Source organism: Suncus etruscus, chromosome 15 (assembly GCF_024139225.1).
Source record: "Suncus etruscus isolate mSunEtr1 chromosome 15, mSunEtr1.pri.cur, whole genome shotgun sequence".
NCBI classification, from domain to species: domain Eukaryota; kingdom Metazoa; phylum Chordata; class Mammalia; order Eulipotyphla; family Soricidae; genus Suncus; species Suncus etruscus.
Window position 1 is genome coordinate 75195912 of NC_064862.1, and position 19963 is coordinate 75215874.

At 55.2% G+C, this 19963-nt stretch overlaps 2 protein-coding genes across 2 annotated transcripts; both read right to left on the reverse strand.

The window, feature by feature from the left end:
* Window positions 1-1580: 1580 nt before the first annotated feature.
* Window positions 1581-7088, reverse strand: PCOLCE (procollagen C-endopeptidase enhancer). The gene is made up of 9 exons (XM_049788753.1): window positions 6925-7088; window positions 6005-6113; window positions 5222-5480; window positions 4018-4142; window positions 3382-3518; window positions 2985-3238; window positions 2740-2817; window positions 2481-2651; window positions 1581-2040 (listed from the first exon to the last, which is right to left on the reverse strand). The coding sequence occupies exons 1-9, from the start codon at window positions 7017-7019 to the stop codon at window positions 1877-1879; spliced, it is 1392 nt and encodes a 463-aa protein (XP_049644710.1). The 5' UTR covers window positions 7020-7088; the 3' UTR covers window positions 1581-1876.
* Window positions 7089-8414: 1326 nt separating this feature from the next.
* Window positions 8415-19788, reverse strand: FBXO24 (F-box protein 24). Its single transcript, XM_049788177.1, has 11 exons — window positions 19783-19788; window positions 19660-19689; window positions 17810-17908; window positions 17542-17725; window positions 16208-16446; window positions 15003-15237; window positions 12862-13020; window positions 12584-12705; window positions 12240-12371; window positions 8979-9149; window positions 8415-8777 (listed from the first exon to the last, which is right to left on the reverse strand). Exons 1-11 carry the CDS (start codon window positions 19786-19788, stop codon window positions 8415-8417), a joined length of 1740 nt encoding a protein of 579 aa, XP_049644134.1.
* Between the last annotated feature and the right edge of the window lie 175 nt (window positions 19789-19963).

Here is a 19963-nt window from a genome sequence, read left to right on the forward strand (position 1 = left end):
CCCTGAGCACAGAGCCAAGACTAAGCCCTGAGCACCGCCGGGTGTGGTCCCAAAACAAAACACTAAGTTGATCTTATCCAAAATCACTGCCTTATCAAATGTCTTCTTCCTAGCAATTGGAATAAACAAATGAGTGACTAGGGTGAACTTTGAGCTGGTAGGATGGACAATTAGAAGTTGGCCGTGATATCTATGGAAGAGAAATGCAAAACCAGAAGAGCAAAGCTGAAGTTCTGGGAAGGAAGTGTTAGTTTTTCTTGACCACAGGAATGGTCTAGAAGGGTGGCAGTGGTCTAGAAGTATGCAGTGGGTAGGGTGATTGCCTAATATGAGGCCAACTGGGTACAATACTATTTCCTCTCCCTCCCCCATCTCCAGGAGTAATCCCTAAGCAGCACCAGATTGGCCTTGAAAGCAAAACCCAATCGATTCTTGGCCTTTTGGCTAAGATCAAGTGAAAGCAAAACAAACAAACAAACAAACAAAAAACAAGAAGAAAGAAAGGGTTTAGAGTGGGAACTCAAGAGACATGGGTGGGACCAGCAGGTGGGGCATTTTGCCTTGCATGCAACTGACCTGGGTTTGATTCCCAGCTCTCATATGGTTCCCCAAGTCTGCCAGGAATAATTTGAGTCCAGATCCAGGAGGAAACCCTGAGCGCTGCCAGGTGTGGGCCCCCTCAAAACCAACCAACCAAACAGACAAACAAAAAAAGAGCCCAAGTTGGATTCCCCAGCATCATATGGTCTCCTGAGAGACCCTTAGCATGAAGCCAGTATCCCCTGGCACAAAAGATGTGGGTGTGAGGAGCCGGAGCATAGCACAACGATGGGGCATTTGTTTTGCTTGCGGCAGCTGACCCAAGATAGACCCAGGTTCACCTGGCATCCCATATGTTCCCCCAAGCCTGCCAGGAGCGATTTCTGAATGCAGAGCCAGAAGTAACCCCTGAGCGCTGCTGGGTGTGGCCCCTGCCCCAAAAAAGTGGGTGTGACTGGCACAGAGGCAGCAAAAGAGATGAGAGATGAGGAGAAGCCTAGAGCCCACTAACATGCTAATCTTTTTTTTTTTTTTTTTTGGTTTTTGGGCCACACCCGTTTGACGCTCAGGGGTTACTCCTGGCTATGCGCTCAGAAATCGTCCCTGGCTTGGGGGGACCATATGGGACACCGGGGGATCGAACCGAGGTCCTTCCTTGGCTAGCGCTTGCAAGGCAGACACCTTACCTCTAGCGCCACCTTCCCGGCCCCGACATGCTAATCTTTAGATTCATTCTAAGAAACTAAGAATTGGGGCCCGGAGAGATAGCACAGCGGCATTTGCCTTGCAAGCAGACGATCCAGGACCAAAGGTGGTTGGTTCGAATCCCGGTGTCCCATATGGTCCCCCGTGCCTGCCAGGAGCTATTTCTGAGCAGACAGCCAGGAGTAACCCTTGAGCACCGCCGAGTGTGGCCCAAAAACCAAAAAGAAAAAAAAAGAAAAAGAAAAGAAACTAAGAATTGGCCAAGTTTCTGAAAACAGCTTTATTGTGATACCTTTGATATATAAAAATATATCTAAGGTGTACATCTTAACATTCTGATAAATGCACTCACTGTGAAAAGACCCCCAGCAAGTCAGTAAATGAACAGGGTGAATGAATTCTCACCTCTCAAGAATTACCAGGCATGAGTGGAAGAGAATATGGGAAAGACTTGAGCAAAGGGGTATTGAGTTTCTACTTGCCTTCTGAAGAGATGATTCTGTATGGGAAAGATCTACTGAATGAATGAATCAAAATTCCTAAGCTGAGTTCCCAAACCCTTGAACGGGAGAGGTGACCCCCTTTTCAGTCAAGGCACATTTCTTGGCATCATAGAGGCTGGTCTTGGGTCTCAGCCTTGGGAGCGCATGACCCGAGCAGGCTGGGGCGGACACTTCCTCTTGCTGAGATTGGTGAGAATTGTGTTCTGGTTGTCTCGGTAGAGAACCACAAAACTCTGGGGTGGAAGCACTGGCTGGTTCTCTTCTACCTGGCCCATTATCAGGTAACTGGCTCCTGGGGATATAGGGGAACTGGTTAGTGACCCTCCAGTGACAGGAGCAGGGGCACTTCCAACATTTTTTTGGCCACACCCTGATGTGCTCAGGGGCTACTCCAGGCTCTGCACTCAGAAATCACCCCTGGCAGGCTCAGGGAACCATATAGGATGCCAGAAATCAAACCTGGGTATGTCCTGGGTCAGCAGAGTGCAAGGCAAATGCTTTACCACTGAGCTATCTCTCTGGCCCCTCACCTCCACCATTTTCAGGCTAAGGACCTCCCTCTCTCCCCTTTTTCACTTTTTTTTTTTTTTTTCAGTTTTAGGGCCACACCTGGTAGTGCTCAGAGCTTCCTCCTGGCTTTGTGTTCAGAGAGCACTCCTTGTGGGCTTTGGGGGACTATAGCCCCTATCCTCTCTCCCCAGCCACCCCTCTTCTGCCTCTTATCCATCTCACCTTTCTTCATAACGGGGCACTGCTTGCAGGGCACATTAAACTTCAGGAGGGCATCGGTGGGTGGAGAGGGCAGCTCCAGGCCTCCGTTTTTGTAAACGCCAATGAGACTGACGGTGACAGTGAGTCCATCTCCAGGGCCCCGGACCATGGACTTCACGGTGGCTGTCACCACTGTAGGAAAGGGAGCAAAGATGAGGCGTCAGAGCAGAGAAGGAGTCTGGCAGGGGTCTCGGGAAGGGGAGAGGGGGGCACTGCTTACCCAGGCTGCTGCTACAGAAGTTGCTCTGAAGGGTGCCTGTCCGCCGGCACTGCTTCGGGCAGGGAACACTGGGTGTACCTAGGAGGGTGGGGGCTGTTTGTAGACAGGACCCATCACAGGTCAGCTTGGACTCATTCACAGTGCATTGGGCACTGGTGAGGCAGAGGAATGAAGAGACTGCCCAGGAGGGTTCTGGGGAACCGCACCACAGTTTTTGCTCCTATTCTCCCCTTCCCCACACTCACTGGGGTTCACAGGTCTGGCGGCAGCAACCTCAGGTGAGGCGTTGGGTTTCCCAGCAGGGTTGGGTTTGGCTTTGGGAGGCTTGGGGCCAGGGCGGACTGGAGCCCTGGACAGGGTGTCCTCTCTGGGTTTCTCAGCTGGCACTTCGGCAGCAGCCCGGGGCAGCGTCCGGTAAGAAGCAGAGAAGCCATCGGCCGTGACGCTAAGGTCTGAGACGAACTGAACCAGGAGCTCATTTCCTTGGGAGGAGATGGTCCTGTGGATGGCAGAGCGTGGGTGGGCATCAGGTGGGCATCAGATTCAGAGCCCTGTGCTCTGAATCTCCAAGAGACAGCCCCTTCAACCTGCACCCCAACTCGTGATCTGGGAGCTCCCCAGGGCTTCAGGCCCACCCCTCACCCTGGGGCAGTATCGCCGCAGAACTTCCCCAGCCTCTTGGCATCATCAGTCACAGCCCCGTTGAAGACGCTGACAGAGTCGTAGCGGCAATAAGTGTCGGGCTCCAGGTCAAACTTCCCGAAGGTCAGAGAGATCACCTGGGGATGGGCAGGTGCAGTGGCTGCAGGTGGGACCCCAACACCTGCCCATTCTCCTCCCACGGGCCCCTGTAGAAAGTGCACTCAAGGGACAAACTCATTCTCATTCTCCAGGGGCAATCCTTGCCCACCTCTGTCTCCCCCTAGCCCTCTAAGATTCATTTCACTTGTGACTTTATTTTGGGGGGTGAGGGGCAAGTGTTTTTCTGGTTTGTTTTTCTTGTTCGCTACATCCTGTGGTGCTCAGGGATTATTCCTGGCAGACAGAGAGACCATATGGGATGCCAGGGATCAAACCCGAGTCTGACCCTACTGGCTGGGTGGGGCTGGTGGGGGTGGTGGGGGTGGTGGCACAGTTTTGGTGCTCAGGGATTACTCCTAGCTGTGTGCTCAGGGATCCCTCCTGAGGGAACCTAGGGATCGAAGGAGTTGTGTGCCAGGGCATCTGGGCTACCCGCAATCATCCCGAGCTGGACGCACCGCTGGCTGAGGCTGGTACCTGGTCCTTGGGAGCCAAGATGTGCCAGGAACAGCTGATGCCCGGGGGATAATCGGACTCCGGCCAGTTGGGTGTGGTTAGGGTTCCCTGGGCCTTCTCCAGTCGCCCCCCGCAGAACTGGTGCTCTGGGGAGGGGAGAGAGGAATGGGGGTAGAGGGCGGTGGAAACCCTCAGTGGGGACCCCGCGCAGGAAGCTCAGAGGTCTGAGATCCAGGACAAGACGAGACAGCGGGGTGGACAGGGAGACAGGGAGACAGACAGGGGGTGAGGGTGGCAGCCTCCTCCCCCGGGGGCCCACTCCGCCCCCTTCCCCTGGGCAGATCCCATCTCCCCGACCGGGTTGCAGAGGCCCCTTCACGCTGGAGCAGCCTGTAGGGCTCCTTTGGGGAGGTCCCCAAACTTAAAATATTTAGGGGAGACTTCTGCCTCCGGGAGGAGATGATGGGACCGCAATCGGGAGTCCAAGGATGGGTGGAGGGGGCTCCGGCAGGGGGGAACCGAGTCCTCTCCAGCCCGGGGTGCACCCTCGCGCCCTTCTGAGGAAGCCCGATTGCGGACGGGGGCGGGCAGTTACTCACCGTCCCAGTAACCCCAGGCCGCCCATTCCACCCGCGGGTCCATGACCCATTTACGCCTCGCGCCTGGGCGGGGGCCTGGAAGAGGGGGGTGGGTGGGAGCGGGAGGAGGGAGAGAAGACGGGGAGGAGGGACTGGAGGGGCAGTTAGTGCAGAAAACGGGTCTGGGACGGGGTGGGGGGCCCGGTGCGATCGTACCGCGGAGGCCCTAGGGCGTTTGCCTTGCCCGTGGCCCACCAGGGTCGATTCCTGGCATCCCATAAGGGAGAGCACTGGCTCTGCACTCAGGAATAACCCCTGAGTATTGCCGGGTGTGGCCCGGATACACACCCCCTTTCCCCCCCATAAAGGATGAGAATGTGTCTGGAAGGAGGGTCCTGGTCCACGCGTAGGGCGTGGCGAAGGCGTGACAGGGGCGGGGTCTGCAGGATGGGGCGGATCCTGGGCGTGGCCTGAAGGGATGGGACATGCTGGGCGAGGCCTAAAGGGGTGGAGTCTTCTGGACGGGGCAGGTCGTGGGCGTGGCCCCGCGCGAGTGGAGCAGTCTGAAGGGGCGTGGCCTGAAGTGTGGGCAGGTCCTGGGCGGGGCCTGCGGGTACGGGGCGGGGCCAAGATGCTCGAGGTCTCACCAGTGCCCGAGGTGGCCCGCCCGCTGTACCAGAGCAGGAAGCCTCGTCCTCCAGTGCCCTCATCTGCAGTCATCCTCAGGGTCACCTGGTTGCCGGGGGCGACGACAGGAGCAGGCCGAAATGTCCCACAGAAACGTCCGAGCCGCTGGCCCTCGGTTCCTGCCCCAGCAAAGACCTCCAGGGCATCATACCGGCATGCCGGGTGCTGCTCCAAGTCAAAGACTCGAAAGGACAGAGATACCTTCTGGCCCTCGGGGACCTGGTGGCAGGGGATAGGGGGACAAGGAGCCCACCCATAAAGTCAGGCCATATCCCTGCCCCTGGGGCACCTTCAGATGGGCATGAGGAGGAAGACCCAGGTCAGGGTGCAGAGTGGCTGCCTGCCCTCGATGACATTATTGTGCGGGCAGGAATGAAGGAGAGTTCATTTGTTTGGGGGCCACACCCAGCAGTGCTCAGGGGTTACTCCTGGCCCTGACTCAGGCATCACTCCTGGCAGTGCTTGGGAACCATAAAGGATGCTGGGGATTGAACCCGGATCATCTGCATGCAAGGCAAATGCCCTCCCCTATGGCTCCAGGCCCTGAAGGAGAGTCTTGACTTCCTGAGTGAGGCCATCAGTCACTATCAGTCACTATCCAGCCAGGTGGGGGCTGGACAGTCCCAGACTGATGAGGGGGCCAGGGCAGGGGACAAGGGGGTCCCTTAGCAAGGCCTCTGGCTGCCTGTCCTCAGGCCTCAGACCTGGATGAGCAAATCGTGTGGGGAGTTGGGGCTTCTCACCGTCACTGTCCAGACGCATTCCTTATTGGGAGGATAGAGGTTGGGAAAGCCCTCACTTGCCACGTACCCCGACTCCCCAGTCACCTGGCCTCCACACAGGAACACGGGCCTGTGGAACACAGAGGGTGGGGACTGTGGAGTGACACCCTGAGCCCGGGAGGCCAGCACTGGGGGTCCTCAGCCAAAGGCCGCAGCACAGCATTGGGTTGGAAAAGACTCCAGGAAACAAAGTTCAGGAAAGATCTAGAAACAGGAGAGGGGGAGCCACTTAACTGTCCCTCCAACCCCACCCACCCCAACAGGAATTCCCGGAATCCTCCTCAGGGGGCCCCCCTTCCTTTCTCCCCTCCTCGTCCCGCCTGGCAGTAGGGGGACAGGAGGCGTCTAACTACTTCCAGATGTGGACACAGCCACGAGGCGGAGCGGGGGGGGGGGGGGGGAAGGGGGGGCGTTCTGGGCCATGATGGCTTCAGCTAAACCTGGACACCCCAACTGCCAACCTCTGCCCCACTTCTGTTCCAACCCCCCAAAAACAGCTGCCTGCCCCTACCCTGCTCCCCATCAGTGCCTCTCATTCCCTCTTGGAAACCAGATGTCCAGTTTCCAGGCAAGTTCGAGCTCCATGAATATTCCCAGTTCCATGGAGGTTTGGGGGCAGGGATCGGGGGAGCTGGGGGATACTAAGGTGTCGAGTATGGGGGAATAGCACAGTGGTGACTACAGGAGACCTCAGTCTCCAATGCAGGCCAGAGAAGGGAATGGGCTGGGGGAGACCTGGTGGGAGGGAATTAGAGGTGGGAGGGTTATTGGGAGTGGGGTGCATGTAAGCCAAAGAAATCCACAAGATCACAGGCCCAACTGCTGGGAATGGGGGACTCTGAAAGCCACTCGGGGTCCTGAGACTGTGTTGAGAGACCTACCTGGTGTAGTTGGGAGACTGGCCCTGGACGAGAGGCAGCAGGAGGCTGGCAGTGAGGAGCCCCCCCAAGAGTGAGGCTGTGGGTACAGGCAGCATGGTGGGGGAAGGTGCAAGGGTCCCGGAGACCAGCGGCTGCAGAGTCTGCAGGGGCAGCAGCAGCACGGGGCGATGATAATGTGTTGGATTCTGCAGCCGGATGTGGCAGCCGGGGCGTGGGCGTGGGGATGGCCTGAGGGGCGGGCAGCAGGGAGGCCAGCAGGAGGGGCCAGGGGGTCAGTGTGACAAGTCCAGCCCAGGTCTCTTGGGGCCCCACATACATGTAAAAGATGCTTTGAGTAGGGAGTAGAGCCATGAGGGGCACAGGAAGTACTTAGCCATCATCTTCAAGACTCACTTTCCCAATTTTTACTCACTACCCCAAGTCCGCATCCTTGCTCCTATTACTTTCCACCTCAATCTGCCCTACCCAGAAGTGGCCTTTTCTCTCCCCACAATCTGGAGGTACAGGAGTGGGTCAGGGAGTCTCCCCCAACTGAAGAAAGGAAGAAGGGGTAGAAGGTCAGGGTGAGAATAGAGACCATACAGGAGAGAGCTACTAGATACAGGGTTTGAGGGAAGTTTAGGGTGACATCCTAAGCCGTAGGGTAAGGAGACCCAAAGCAGTTTCCTCAAGTGGAAAGTGTTCTCTTGATGGGAGACAAGATCTAGTGGGTTGACCCAGGGTTCCCGCTGACTGTGCTGTTGGTCCAGAAGGTGAGCTTCCCCATCAAGATGGGGGTGGGAGGATGGGGCCAGAGCAGTGGCACAGTGGTAAAGAGTTTGCCTTGCACACATCTGACCTAGGATGGACCGCAGTTTGATCTCCTGGTGTCCCATATGGTACCCCAAGCCAGAAGCGATTTCTGAGCACATAGCCAGGAGTAACCCCTGAGCATCACAGGGTGTGGCCCAAAAACCAGAAAATAAAAAGATTGGGGGGGCAGAGTAATAGTACAGCACTTGCCTTGCATATGGCCAACTCGGGTTAGATCCCCAGCATCCCATATAGTTCACTGAGTACTGCCAGGAGTGATCCCTGAGCACAGAGCCTGGAGAAACCTGCGTATCACTAGGTATGGCCCCAAATAGCACCTTCAAAGTGTCCTCAGTTCTGCAGCTGCTGAAAGTTGAACCCTGGCCCCTTCTGAGTTCCAGGCCTGCTTCACCCCCAAACCAGACACTGACCCACCCCAGCTCTGCTCCAGGCTTGTCCCAGACCCCAGAGATACAAGTGGAATCTCATTTCACCCTTTTATTCTATTTGTCCATCAAATCTTGGATCATGATAGTCAGGTTGGGGTTCCCTCCTGGGCAGCCCCTTAAAAGTTCTACGAAAGTTTCCCTGCCCTCCCCTGGCATATCAAGAGCCCCGCCCCCTCCTCATGTACAGTGTTCATTGCTGCCCCTCCAGTTTCCTGGGCCAGGGCCCAAGGGGGAGGCCGAAGGGAGCAGTCAGCTCTCGGGGGCCGTAGGCTCGGGGCCTGCACCATCAGGCGTCCTCTGCAGCATCTCCAGGGCCTCCCAGAAGAAATCCTTCTGCGCAGCCATCAGCGGCATCCAGCCCACAATCTCCTTCATCTTTTCCATGCGGTCCTGCAGCGTTGGGCAGTTGTGCATCTGGCTGAGATATTCCTCACAGGCCTGTGCTGTCCCCCCAGGGTCCTGGGTAGCTTCTGCACCCAGACTGGGCTCAGCAGTTCCCAGCACCCTGCTGGCTGGCAGGTCACGGTAGGTGGGATGTTGTTCGATATCGTGGCTAGACAGCAAGTAGAGGCAGTCTCGGCTCGAGCAGAGGGCGCAGGCACAGAAGGGCACCTAGGGAGACGAGTGTCGTTGACTGAGTGGGGCCAGGGCACAAGGGGGTTCTAGGATGTTCCACTGTGGTGCTCTCCCCCCAACCACCACCCTCTGGGACTAGCCCAAAGCTGGCAGGGCTGCTGGGTTGGAGAAGCTAAGAGGAGGACCCTGGGCTTGTCTTGGTCTTGGGACTGCTGGTTCTCCTGGCCCTGCTCTGACCTTGACCTGGAGCTTGACAAAGGAAGCACTGCCCTTGGGCCACCCAGGAAGGCGGCCACCAGCACCGCAGCCACAGCCAAGCAGCTCCTTGCTGAAGTCCGAGCCTTGACTCAGCACCAGCGAGTGGTTGAGGCCGCACCACAAGGCAATGGGGCGCTGCAGATAATGGACCTGAGGACACAGGACCAGGTCCTTCAGCGTGAGACACCCAGGGACCGCAGCCTGGCTGGTTCATGACAGAGAAATCTGGGGCCCATTCTGATTTCCCCCCTCCACCTCCAGAAAGCCCGCCCTGAGTGCTGCCCCAAAGTCTCCTCCTCGCCTGGCACTAGTAGCTCCCACATCTTTGCAGTCATCTGGCTACTTGCTGAGGCCAGGCCTGCTAGATTCGGGGCCAGTCTGGCCTGAGCAGAGGAAGGCCCTCCCTACTGCCCAAGGCTTCCGGCCTTTCTTGGGTGCAATTCCAGAGAAACCCAAGGAATTATTCTTGCTTTTACTCTCAGCTCAGTGGTTCTCAGCATTTCTATACCTCTCATCCAAATCCCAAGCCCAGTGTGGAACCAGATATGGAACTTCTGTTCTAGAATGTTCACTTGGGGGGATGGAGAAATAACATAGCACAGCAGGTCGGACATTTTACTTGCACTTGGCCAACAGGGTTCGATTTCTAGCATCCCATGTAGTCCCCCAAGCCTACCAGAAGTGATTCTTGAGAGCACAGTCAGATGTGGTCCCAAAGCAAAACAAAACAAAACCCTCAAATAACCAACTAGGGGCCAGAGAGTAACGGGACTAAGACCCTTGCCTTGTCCGTGGCTGACCTGGCTTCAAACCTCTGTATAACATAGGGTCCTGCAGGAGTAATCCCTGAGCAGTTAGGAGTAAGTCCCAAACACCCCCAGATGTATCCTAAGACAAAAACAAAAACCTGGAAAGCAGTACAATAAGACAGTACCGTGTTTGCCTTAAGGCCCACCTGGGTTCAACCGCTGACATCCCATATAGTGCCTGAACCCTCCCAGCTGCCATGTCCTGGAGCTTCTCCTGCATGCTGGCCCCCATCCCCACCCTGAGACTGGGAGTGCTTTAATTTTGAAGACACATCTAAGTAATCTTTGGTTAGGAGAGATATTATCTGAACCCAGACAAGTACAAATTAACTTAGAAATGACTGGGAAGCATGACTTGCTGAATATTCTTTTTCTTTTTTGGTTTTTGGACCACACCTGGTGATAATCAGTGGTTTACTTCTGGCTCTGCACTCAGGAATCACTCTGGGTGGTGCTCAGGGGACCATGTGGGATGACGGAGCTCAAACCTAAGTTGACTGCGTGCAAGACAAGCACCTACCCCCTGTACTATCCAGCTCCCTTGCCAAATATTCCTATATCCACAGGCCTTGTATTATATTCAGTAAAACAGTTGTGGTTCCAAAGCAATAGTATGACAGGGAGGGTGTTTGCTTGCACACAGCTAACCTGGGTTTGATCCTAGGCTCTCCATAGGGTCCCACTCTACTAAAAGTGATCTCTGAACACTATACAATGTGACCCCCCAAACACACACGAAGATATAAAACCAAAAACAAAATCTTGAAAATCACTGAGTGTAACCCAGAACATAAAATGACCACTAAAAAAGTGGGTGCACACTATGTAAGCCAGATGTTTATTTTCTCCTAAAAATGTATCCCGCATAGCCTTCTGTGACAGTCAGCAAAAGTCTAGTTCTCTCCACGACTCTATCTGCAAAAGCCCCTGGCTCTGATTTTAGTGTTTGTCAGGGGGCAGCTCCACTTTTAGAATGTGCTTTAATGCCCTCTGCCAAAAGGCCAGTGACCACTTAGGGGGACGTTCCTTCCTTTTAGCTTCATTTCTGCCGACTGAGTTCTAACTTGGCATTTTATACCCAGCCAGAGAGTCCTCTGTCAGAGATTGAGTGGCCCAATAAGAGTCTAAAGTCACACTCAGTTGCTGCCTCAAGCCAGCACCTGTCCTGCTCACAGGCAGAAATGGCTGGTGCTACTATCTTTGTCCATGGGGAGGTCCAGCCCCCACCATGCCTCACTGCCATGCTACCCCTTCTGCTCAACCCCAATCCATTTCCAGAGTCTGTTCACTTTCTCATCAAACCTCTCACTCGTCTGTTCTCCCCTTCCTGGCAGGTACAAAGCCCGAGTCAAGTGTTGTCATTACTCCTGTGGTGCTCACCATGACCCTGGGGACACTGTGGTCTGTGGACCAAGTCCACTTACCCAGAGGGCCACTCTCTCCTGTCCCAGAGCTGTGACCATGCTTTGCTTTTTTTGGGGGGGGGGAGGAGGGAGGGTCACACCCAGTGGTGCTCAGGGGTTACTCGCGCTCAGAAGCCACAATATGGGATGCCGGGATTCGAACTGGGGTCCATCATGTATTAGCCGCATGCAAGGCAAAAGCCCTACTGCTGTGCTATCGCCCCAGCCCTGACCATGCTCTATGAATCTGATTTTTTGTTTTTTGGGCCACACCCAATGGTGCTCATAGGTTACTCCTGGCTCTCTCCTCAGAAATTGCTCCTGGCAGGCACAGGAGACCATATGAGAAGCTGGGATCTGAACCTGGGTCGGCTGCTTGCAAGGCGAACACCCTACCACTGTGCTATCCCTCCGGCCCCTGAATCTGATTCTTTTTCATTTTTTTTTAAAGCCACACCCAGCCATGCTCAGGTGTTACTGGGGTCCTGGCTCTGCACTCAGGTATCACTCCTGCTGGGGATCGGGGGAATGTCAAGGACTAAATCTAGGTTGGCCTAGTGCAAGGCAAGTGCCCTCCCCACTGTATTCTTTCCTAATCCCCCAAACCTAATTCTCCAGCATGGCACCTTCCTCTCCCCCTCACCTCTCCTGAACATTCCAAACACCTGCTCTGTTCTGCTCTGTGTCTCTTTGGATGGCCCAGACCACGGCTGCACGCTAGGGGCAGAATCCCCATTACCTAGCATGCCTTGCTTTCTTCCCACCTGAGGCCTAGCTGGTCCACCAGGTGCTGTTCCCCTCCCTGCTCTTCCAGCTTCTGCCCCATCGATGCCTCGGCTTTCCCAACATTCCTATCGCACGTGCCACCATGCACAGAAGGGACTTCCTCATGCCACCTCTGAGAAAGACCAGGGCATGGCCCAGATTCCCATGGGGGCCAGAACTGGGCTCTGAGCCAATTGAAAATAGAGAGAGCCAGGATGTGAAGGGAGGGAGGCAGGGAGGGAATGGCTGGGTAGTGGTCAAACCTGAGTGGGTTCCCCTCGGTCCATTTTGTCCCCTGTCCCCAGCTGTCCATATCTATTATTTCCCTGCATAAAGATTCGGCCAAATTCATCCACTAGGCCAAGGTGATTGTAGCCAAGTGCACAGAAGAGGACCTAGGAGATGAGATTAAAATGGGGAAATAGACTATCTTCTGCAAAGGAGCTCAGAGATCCCATGTCTCCCAGCTCCTCACCTGCCACCCCATGTCTTGCCCTCCCTTGTGCCCCTTTCCCCTGTCCCTCTCAGCTCACTCCTGAGTCCTGTACATCCGGTACCTCTCCATCCACCCCCTGGCTCCTCCCCTCTTGCCTGCACAGTGACCTACCTTGGCTGGCAGTGAGAGGGCAAGCGGCATCTGCTGGTCCAGGGGATCAAAGGCTTGCAGCGTCCCGAAGAGATCACGATATACCCCTGGGGTATGCACCTCAAAATACACTCCCCCCTGGTCTGGGGGGTCGGGAGCCCTCAGTCTGGCATCTTTGGGCACACACTTCCTTGGAAGTAGGTGCTATATGGGATGAAAGCTGCAGGGTTGAGGGGCTGGGGTCTCACATCCAGGGGCCCCAAGAGCTGGAAGTGAGGTGGGGCAAGGCAAGGCATTACCTGTGATGTACAAAGTGCTGCTCTGATTTGAGGCCATACAGGACACACGGAGATGAGGAAGGCAGTGTGACACCTTCCTCAGGGCCAGCTGCACTGTGTATGAGCGGGGCTGGTCCAGCTGTGTCTCATTCACCACCAGAGAGTAGATCTTCCCTTCCTCTAGGGGAGGGCACAGTTAAGGGGCTGCGAGGTCTGCCCACAGTACCTCTATTCACTTCTCTAGGAAACCCCTCAGCTTGGGCTGGAGCAATGGTACAGCAGGGAGGGTGGGTGTTTGCCAAGTACTGGGCCAATCCAGGTTCAAAATCTGGTATCTCATAGGGTCTCCTGAACCCACCAGGAGTCAGCCCTGAGCACTTCTGGGTGTGTCCAAACAAACAAAAAGGATGGGGGGGGACGAAAAGAAAATGGGGGGACGGAGTGGTGGCACAAGTGGTAAGGCGTCTGCCTTTGCCCACACTAGCCTAGGACGAACTGCGGTTCGATCCCCTGGTGTCCCATATGGTCCCCCAAGCCAGGAGTGATTTCTGAGCACCACCGGGTGTGGCCCAAAAACAAAAGAAAAAGAAAAGAGGGGCCTGAGTGATAGCACAGTGGGGAGGGCATTTTGCTTTGCATGTGGCCCACTGCCAATGCAGGTTCGGTCAATCCCCTGCATTCCATATGGTTCCCGGAGCGTGCCAGGAGTAACCCCAGAGCATTGCTGGGTGTGGCCCAAAAACAAATAAACAAAAGAAAAATAAAAGAAAATCTCTAAACTTGGAGGCTAGAGAAATGAAAAACAGAGAAACAGGGGAAATGGCACTTGCCTTGCATGGAGTCAAGGTCCCTGCCACCAGATACACTTTCCTGAACTCCATCAGGAGTGATAGCCAAGTTGCAGAGTCAGATGTTGGCCCTGAGCAAAACTGGGCATGCCCCCAAAACTAAAAAAGAAAGAAATCCCCTGAACTATACAGATGAAATTACTGGCCTGGAGTGGGTGCAAGAAGAACCCCGGCTCCCAACTCGAGTCCCTTACCACCAAGAAAAATGTAAGCAGTCCTTCCACCTGATGGGTGGAGAGAAAAGCTAGTGGTGTGGACTCGACGAAATCAAATCAAAGTGTTGGGAATGGGGGTATTTGGGAGTCAGGGCCCTCGCCTGGCATGAAGAAGCCCAGAATGAGGGCTAGAGAGATAGTCCAGTGGGAGGGCACTCGCCTTGCATGTAGTCCTGAGCCCCACCAGCAGTGATCCCTGAGTGCAGAGCCAACAGTAAACCCAAGGATAAAAAAGAAGCCTGGGCCTCTCAGACAGGCAGTCAGGTGCAGGGAAAAAGTATAAAAAGCCCGAGAAAGTGGAGGTGTAGGGGCAGCTTGGGGTATAAAGTGATGTGCAAGGCTAGGGAGAATTGAACTTGAAAACTCAGCTATTAGGGGCTGGAGCAGTGGCACAAGTAGTAGGGCATTTGCCTTGCATGTGCTGACCTAGGACTTGATCCCCCAGTTCGATCCCCCAGCATCCCATATGGTCCCCCAAGCCAGGAGCAATTTCTGAGTGCATAGCCTAGAGTAACCCCTGAGCGTCACTTGGTGTGACCCAAAAGTCAACAAAACAAAACAGCTATTAGATCAGTGGATTTCATTTATCTTTCCCACCGTGGCCCTTGAATTTGGGCAGGGGAAGGGAGCGTCACACCTCTAGTGGTGCTCAGGGGTTGGTTACTCCTAGTGCAGTGTAGCAGGGGATGGAAGCCAAGACCAAGCAAGTGGCCGGGCAACTTTTTGTTTGCTTTTGTTTTTTTTTTTTGGGGGGGGGGCACTCTCAGTGCTGCTCAAGAGTTATTCCTGGCTCTGTGCTCAGAAATCACTCCACACAGATTCAGGGAATCCATAGAATGCCAGGGATCCAACCCAGTTCAGCTGCTTGCAAGGCAAAAGCCCTACTCTCTGTGCTTGGGCCCTTTAAAGGCCATCTCCAGCCCAAGGGATTTGATGAACTGAAATACTTAAGAGCCCCAGACTAGGAGGCGGCCAAAGGCAGTTACTTGGCCTGAATAGCTGGTGAGGTGATGCGGGGGAGACTGGAGAGAGTGGGTCCCCGCCCCAGGTTCCAGGAAGCTGCAGGCAGCAATTTGCAAACCACTGTGGCAGGCCCCACCTGTGAGGAGCAGCAGGGCCCGCTGTGCCTCCTGCCCCACCAGCACGATCTGTTTGAAGCTCATGGAGTGGTGAAAAGTCATCTTGAAGACCCGCTGGCCAGTCGACTGCAGATAAACCTCCACGCAATCACACAGGCGGCTGCTGGTCGCGCCTACCATTCCCGATTGCTCCCGGGTGGCCAATACGTAGAGGTACTTTCGGTACACAGTGTCACACCGTGGATCTGAGGCAAACTGGGAAGATGGGAAGGTGGTTGGGGCCTCAGAGGGGAAGGTGGTTGGAGATGTGGTTGCAACCACGTGTGCCTGCCTGGGCTGGGAGGGAAGACTCTTGTGCCTGTGGCTGAGAAAAATAAAATCTTGTTTTCTGGAGCTGAAGTGGTAGGATAGCGGGGAGCAAGGCTGTTTGTCCACTTCAGTCTCTGGCATCCCAGCACCATCAGGAGTAATTCATGAGTTCAGAGCCAGGAGTAAGCCTTCTGAGCCCCACCAGGTATGGTTCCCAAATAAACAAACAAACTAGGGCTGGAGCGACAGCATAGGAGATAGGGCATTTGCCTTGCACACGGCTGACCCAGATTCGATCCCTAGCCTCCCATATGGTCCACCTAGCTAGGAGTAGAGCAGAGCCAGGAGTAACCCCTGAGCATTGCCAGGTGTGGTCCAAAACCCCCCAAAAAGCAAACAAGCAGGCATACAAATGAACAAAACAAACAAAAGACAGAGAACTGTTTTCTGGGCCAGAGAGTACAAAGGGAATAGCATTTGCTTTGCATATGGCAAACCCCAGATTGATCTCTGGTACCACATATGATTCCTGATTATTGCTAAGGGTAACTGGTGAGCACAGAGCCTGGAATGGCCCATGAGTCTGTCTAGATAAGGCCCAACAATCATCATGCCCCTTTTCTCAAAAATAAATAAATAAATAAATAATTAAATAAAATAAACAGCACTTGTCTTATGGGGGCTGGAGACAGAGTGCTGAGTTAAGGCACTGGCCTCACATACACACTATGGTTGATCTTGGTTTGGTTCCCAGCACTGTGTAGGGTCCCCTGAGCGCTGTCAGGAATTACTCTAATGCCCCTGGTGGGACCCTGAGACTAGATAACTCCTGGCTCCTGTTAAGGGAGGCAGGACTTGAGGGCCAGGGGTACAGGGAAGGGAGATTCACACCAGCTGAGATCCTGTTGCTACTCACATCCTTGGCTCCACGACATAGCACCACATAGCGGCAGGCGCGCTTCCACTGGATCTGGCCCAGGGTGGAAGAGACCAGGGCGTTCTTGAGGAAGAAGAGGGTGCCGGCATAGTCAAGAATGAAGACATGGTCCTTGGTAGGCAAGAAACGTCGGTAGCCATGGGCTAGCAGGGGGGCTACACTCTTGCTCAGACAGCGCCGGCGGCCCCCAAATGCCTGAAAGTACAGGCCCTTTGTGTCTGCAGAAGAGAAGGAGATGGAGGTTGGAGGGGTCTGGTGAACTCAGCAAGTAGTAATCAGAGTTTGCATAAACAAGGAGGATGTCACCCAACAGTACCCAGGAGTCAGTCCTGCAGTGCTCAGGGGACCATGCGGCACCAGGGATTGAACTTGGGCTCTCGTGTGCAAAGCAAGTGCTCGAGCCCTGTGGGCCACCTCTCTGGCCTCCATCTCCTGGTGTTTCACTCTTCCCCACTCCTAGGACTTGTCCTTCTAAAGGACCTCTGGGAAGCTTAGGAGGCACTCCCAATTGTACGAACTCCCCTGGCCTAAAGGGAAAGTTGGAATATCATCACAGGTGATGGGATGCTGGGGAGGTTAGCAGCCGCCTGCACCCCAGCTCTGGTATCCTTATCTGGATCCCATCAGTCTAGGCCCTAGACTCTAGGGGCTAGAAAAGGGCCAAGGGCCGGGGTTCAATTTCTGTTTCTCAGCCCAGAGTGTGTGAGATAATTGGTTGGTTGTCCCCAAGTGAAGGACATGTTTCTGGCATTAAATGGGTAGAGGCCAGGGAAGCTACCTATATCCTCCATCATCCCACCAGTGCCACTTCCAAGAGTGATTCATCAGTCACTGGTGCTCACTCAGCTGAGCAGCCCCACAGGAGAGGGTGTGTTCTGGGATTCTGACTAGAAGCGATTCTGGGGAATTTGGCAGGGATGTTAGGCTCGGGCTAGTAGGTCTAGCTGTGGAGCAAGGCAGCGTCTTTCCCCAGAGGAAGGTCCTGGGAAGGGTGCAGGGGAGAGGGGTGTAAGATGTACAGTTTAGGGGCCAGAGAGATAGCATGGAGGTAAGGCATTTGCCTTTCATGCAGAAGGTCGGTGGTTCGAATCCCGGCATCCCATATGGTCCCCTGAGCCTGCCAGGTGCGATTTCTGAGCATAGAGCCAGGAGTAACCCCTGAGCCTGCCAGGTGCGATTTCTGAGCATAGAGCCAGGAGTAACCCCTGAGCGCTGCCAGGTGTGACCCAAAAACCAAAAAAAAAAAAAAAAAAAAAAACCAAAAACAAAAAAAACAACCCCCCCCCAAAAAAAAAACAAAAAAAAAGATGTACAGTTTAGAATGGCTGCTCGCTTCCAAGGCCGCAGCCCTGTCGCCTGCTCTCGGAGCCGGGGGCTGAGCTTGCGGCAGATGCGCCTCCACACGCCTTCGGTGTCACACACTTCGTGGAAGTAGTGGCACGTCTGTCCCAGCGCGACCACGTCTCTGACGGGCAGGAAGGAGATGATGTGCTCCACCTGAGAAGGCAGGAGGAAGTGGGGGGTCATTTGAGGTCCCCCTTAATCCTTTCCACTTCATACCTCCCTTTCACTGGGACTCACCAGCTCTGGGGGGAACAACTGGACCGAAATAGGGGTCCCTCTCCCCCGCTTCTCTTCACCCCCAGTTTCTGGGCTGCAGGAAGGGCAGCTCCGCTTGACCTACCCAAGGAAAAGGGGGCGCACTGGGTTTCAATGATGGGGGGGGGTGTCACGCTTCCTTTCTCTCAGATTGTCTTGCACTCACTGCAATCTAGGGGGCAGGAAGCTCAGAATTCTGACTTCTAGCTGTCAGATCCTCCTTATCTAGTGTCCTAGCTCACCCCTCAATACCTGCCTGCCTGCCTCCTGGGTCCACCAGCCTCTCCAAGAACCCCATCTTCCATCTGGCTACCATCTCACTGCCCTTCCCTTCTCAGTCCCCCTCACCCTTAGCCCTTCCTCTCCTCTGCACCGCCCGGTGAATTTTGATAGCTTCCGCCTCTGGCTTCTCCTTACCATCCCGCCTGCCCCCGTCCTGCCCCTGCCCTCATCTCCCTGGGCCCCGGGGCCCCCTGCACTCAGCTCCCCAGCTTCTGGCCTGTAGCCTCTCCCACACCATGGTCCCTGCCTGGTCTGAGGAACCTCCTGGGGCCCCTCCCTGATGGAGTCTGGGGCTCACAAACCTCTCTGTGACCTCATTGTTCAGCCACTGTGACCTATTTTCCCCCAGCTGGCCTGGGATTTTCCAGGATGCAAGTGACTGGAGAGATAAAGGGGGATCTGCAGGGGCCTTGGGGATGTCCCTACTGGGAGGACCTGGTAGCTCATAGCTTGCTAGGAAATTCCGGTAAATTCTTGGAATCTGGTAACCCGGGGCGGGGGAGGGGACACTTGCAAAAAGTCCACACACTCCTGGACTCTTGACTGGATGGGGCCTTGCTAATGACCCACAGCTGGGCACCAAAGCTTGCACTGAGTGAAGGGGAACACTTCAGAGTAAACTCGGGGAAACCCCTTATTTGCAGGCTCACTCCAAGTTCATTGTATAAGTCGGGGGCCAGAGAGATAGCACAGCAATAGGGCGTTTGCCCTGCATGCAGCCGATCCAGAAGTTACTTGCCTAAGTCAGAGGTACCCAGTCAACTAAGAAAAGGGGGGGCAAGTGTACCCTGAGGACTCAGGCAATTGCGCTGCCTTAGCTATTGACCTGGGCCTGTGGGTAAGAGGACCAGCTGAGCTGGGGTTATCTGGGCTCCCAAGGGGGCCAGAACTCAGGCCCCAGGAGCTGCTCAGCTTTGTGTCCTCCCAGGCAAGTCCCCTGTACCCCCTAGGGTTCGCCTACCCACCCAATCCCCTTGACTCTTAAGCACTGGAAAATGGCTAGCTGGAGCTGGGTGGACCTGAGGCACAATGTACTAATTCAAGGCAGGTCTGGAAAACAACGTCTAGGCTGGGACTAGGGAGGAAGCCCCTTTGGAGGTACAGAAATAACCCTCCTCTGATTTGGGGGTCACCTGTATTTGGGGGGAGGTGTGTGAAGGAAAAGATCCCCGGAAGAATTGGGAGCATGGCTGGACCATGCCCCGCAGTCAAGGGCCGCTATCACCACTGCGGCCAGCTGGGTGCCTCCTTGGGGCTAGCGGGTCCTTCCAGAGGCCAGGATTCGGGGAACCTGCCCTTTGGGAGGGGACCGAGGTCCATCAGACCTCCAGGCCTCCGACTTAGAAAAGTGCCCAAAGGGTCCCCCACGATCCCCAGTGCGCGCTGGTGTGACGACAGGCGTGGCCTCGCTCCCTCCGACCTCTCTCACGCCCTCTAAGCCATTGCTCCCCAAGGCAGCCAGCTCGAGATGCAGCCCAGGGCCTAGCTCGGTTCCAGCCCGCACGAAGCGCTGGCGCTCCTCCCTTAATAGTCTCAAAGTTCTAACGGACCCGCCTCCTCCCAACTAAGGGCCCGCCTTCCTGCCCACGTTATTGGTTGATAGAACTGTCCATCAGAGAGGAGGCCGAGCCAAATCCCCTCTGGAGGATCTAAGAGGCCTTCTGAACTGTCACTCTCATTACTGGCTTCTGATTGGTCGCTGTGAGAAAAGGTTCGACCTCCTAGAGGAGCGCCTGAGCCCCCGCCTTCTGGTGGGGAATCTGATTGGCTCCCGCTCCAGCTTTTAAAGCATTATGATTGGACGCCAGGGCGAGGAGGGGGCCGACCTGGAGCGCCGGCCGGCCGTTGGAGAAC

Bases quoted from the DNA above. Each gene is read 5' to 3' on its own strand.
- PCOLCE (XM_049788753.1), bottom strand. From the start codon at position 7,019: ATGCTGCCTGTACCCACAGCCTCACTCTTGGGGGGGCTCCTCACTGCC. The intron at 4,143-5,221 runs GTGAGACCTCGA...TCCCCTCCCCAG, and splicing joins GCGGGCCACCTCGGGCACTG to AGCACCAGTTCTGCGGGGGG. The intron at 2,818-2,984 runs GTGAGTGTGGGG...CCACCCTCCTAG, and splicing joins CGCCAGACCTGTGAACCCCA to GTACACCCAGTGTTCCCTGC.
- FBXO24 (XM_049788177.1), bottom strand. The intron at 15,238-16,207 runs GTGAGTAGCAAC...CCATCTTCCCAG, and splicing joins TATGTCGTGGAGCCAAGGAT to TTTGCCTCAGATCCACGGTG. The intron at 9,150-12,239 runs GTTTGACCACTA...CTGTGTCCTCAG, and splicing joins ACCGAGGGGAACCCACTCAG to GTCCATTATCTGCAGCGCCC.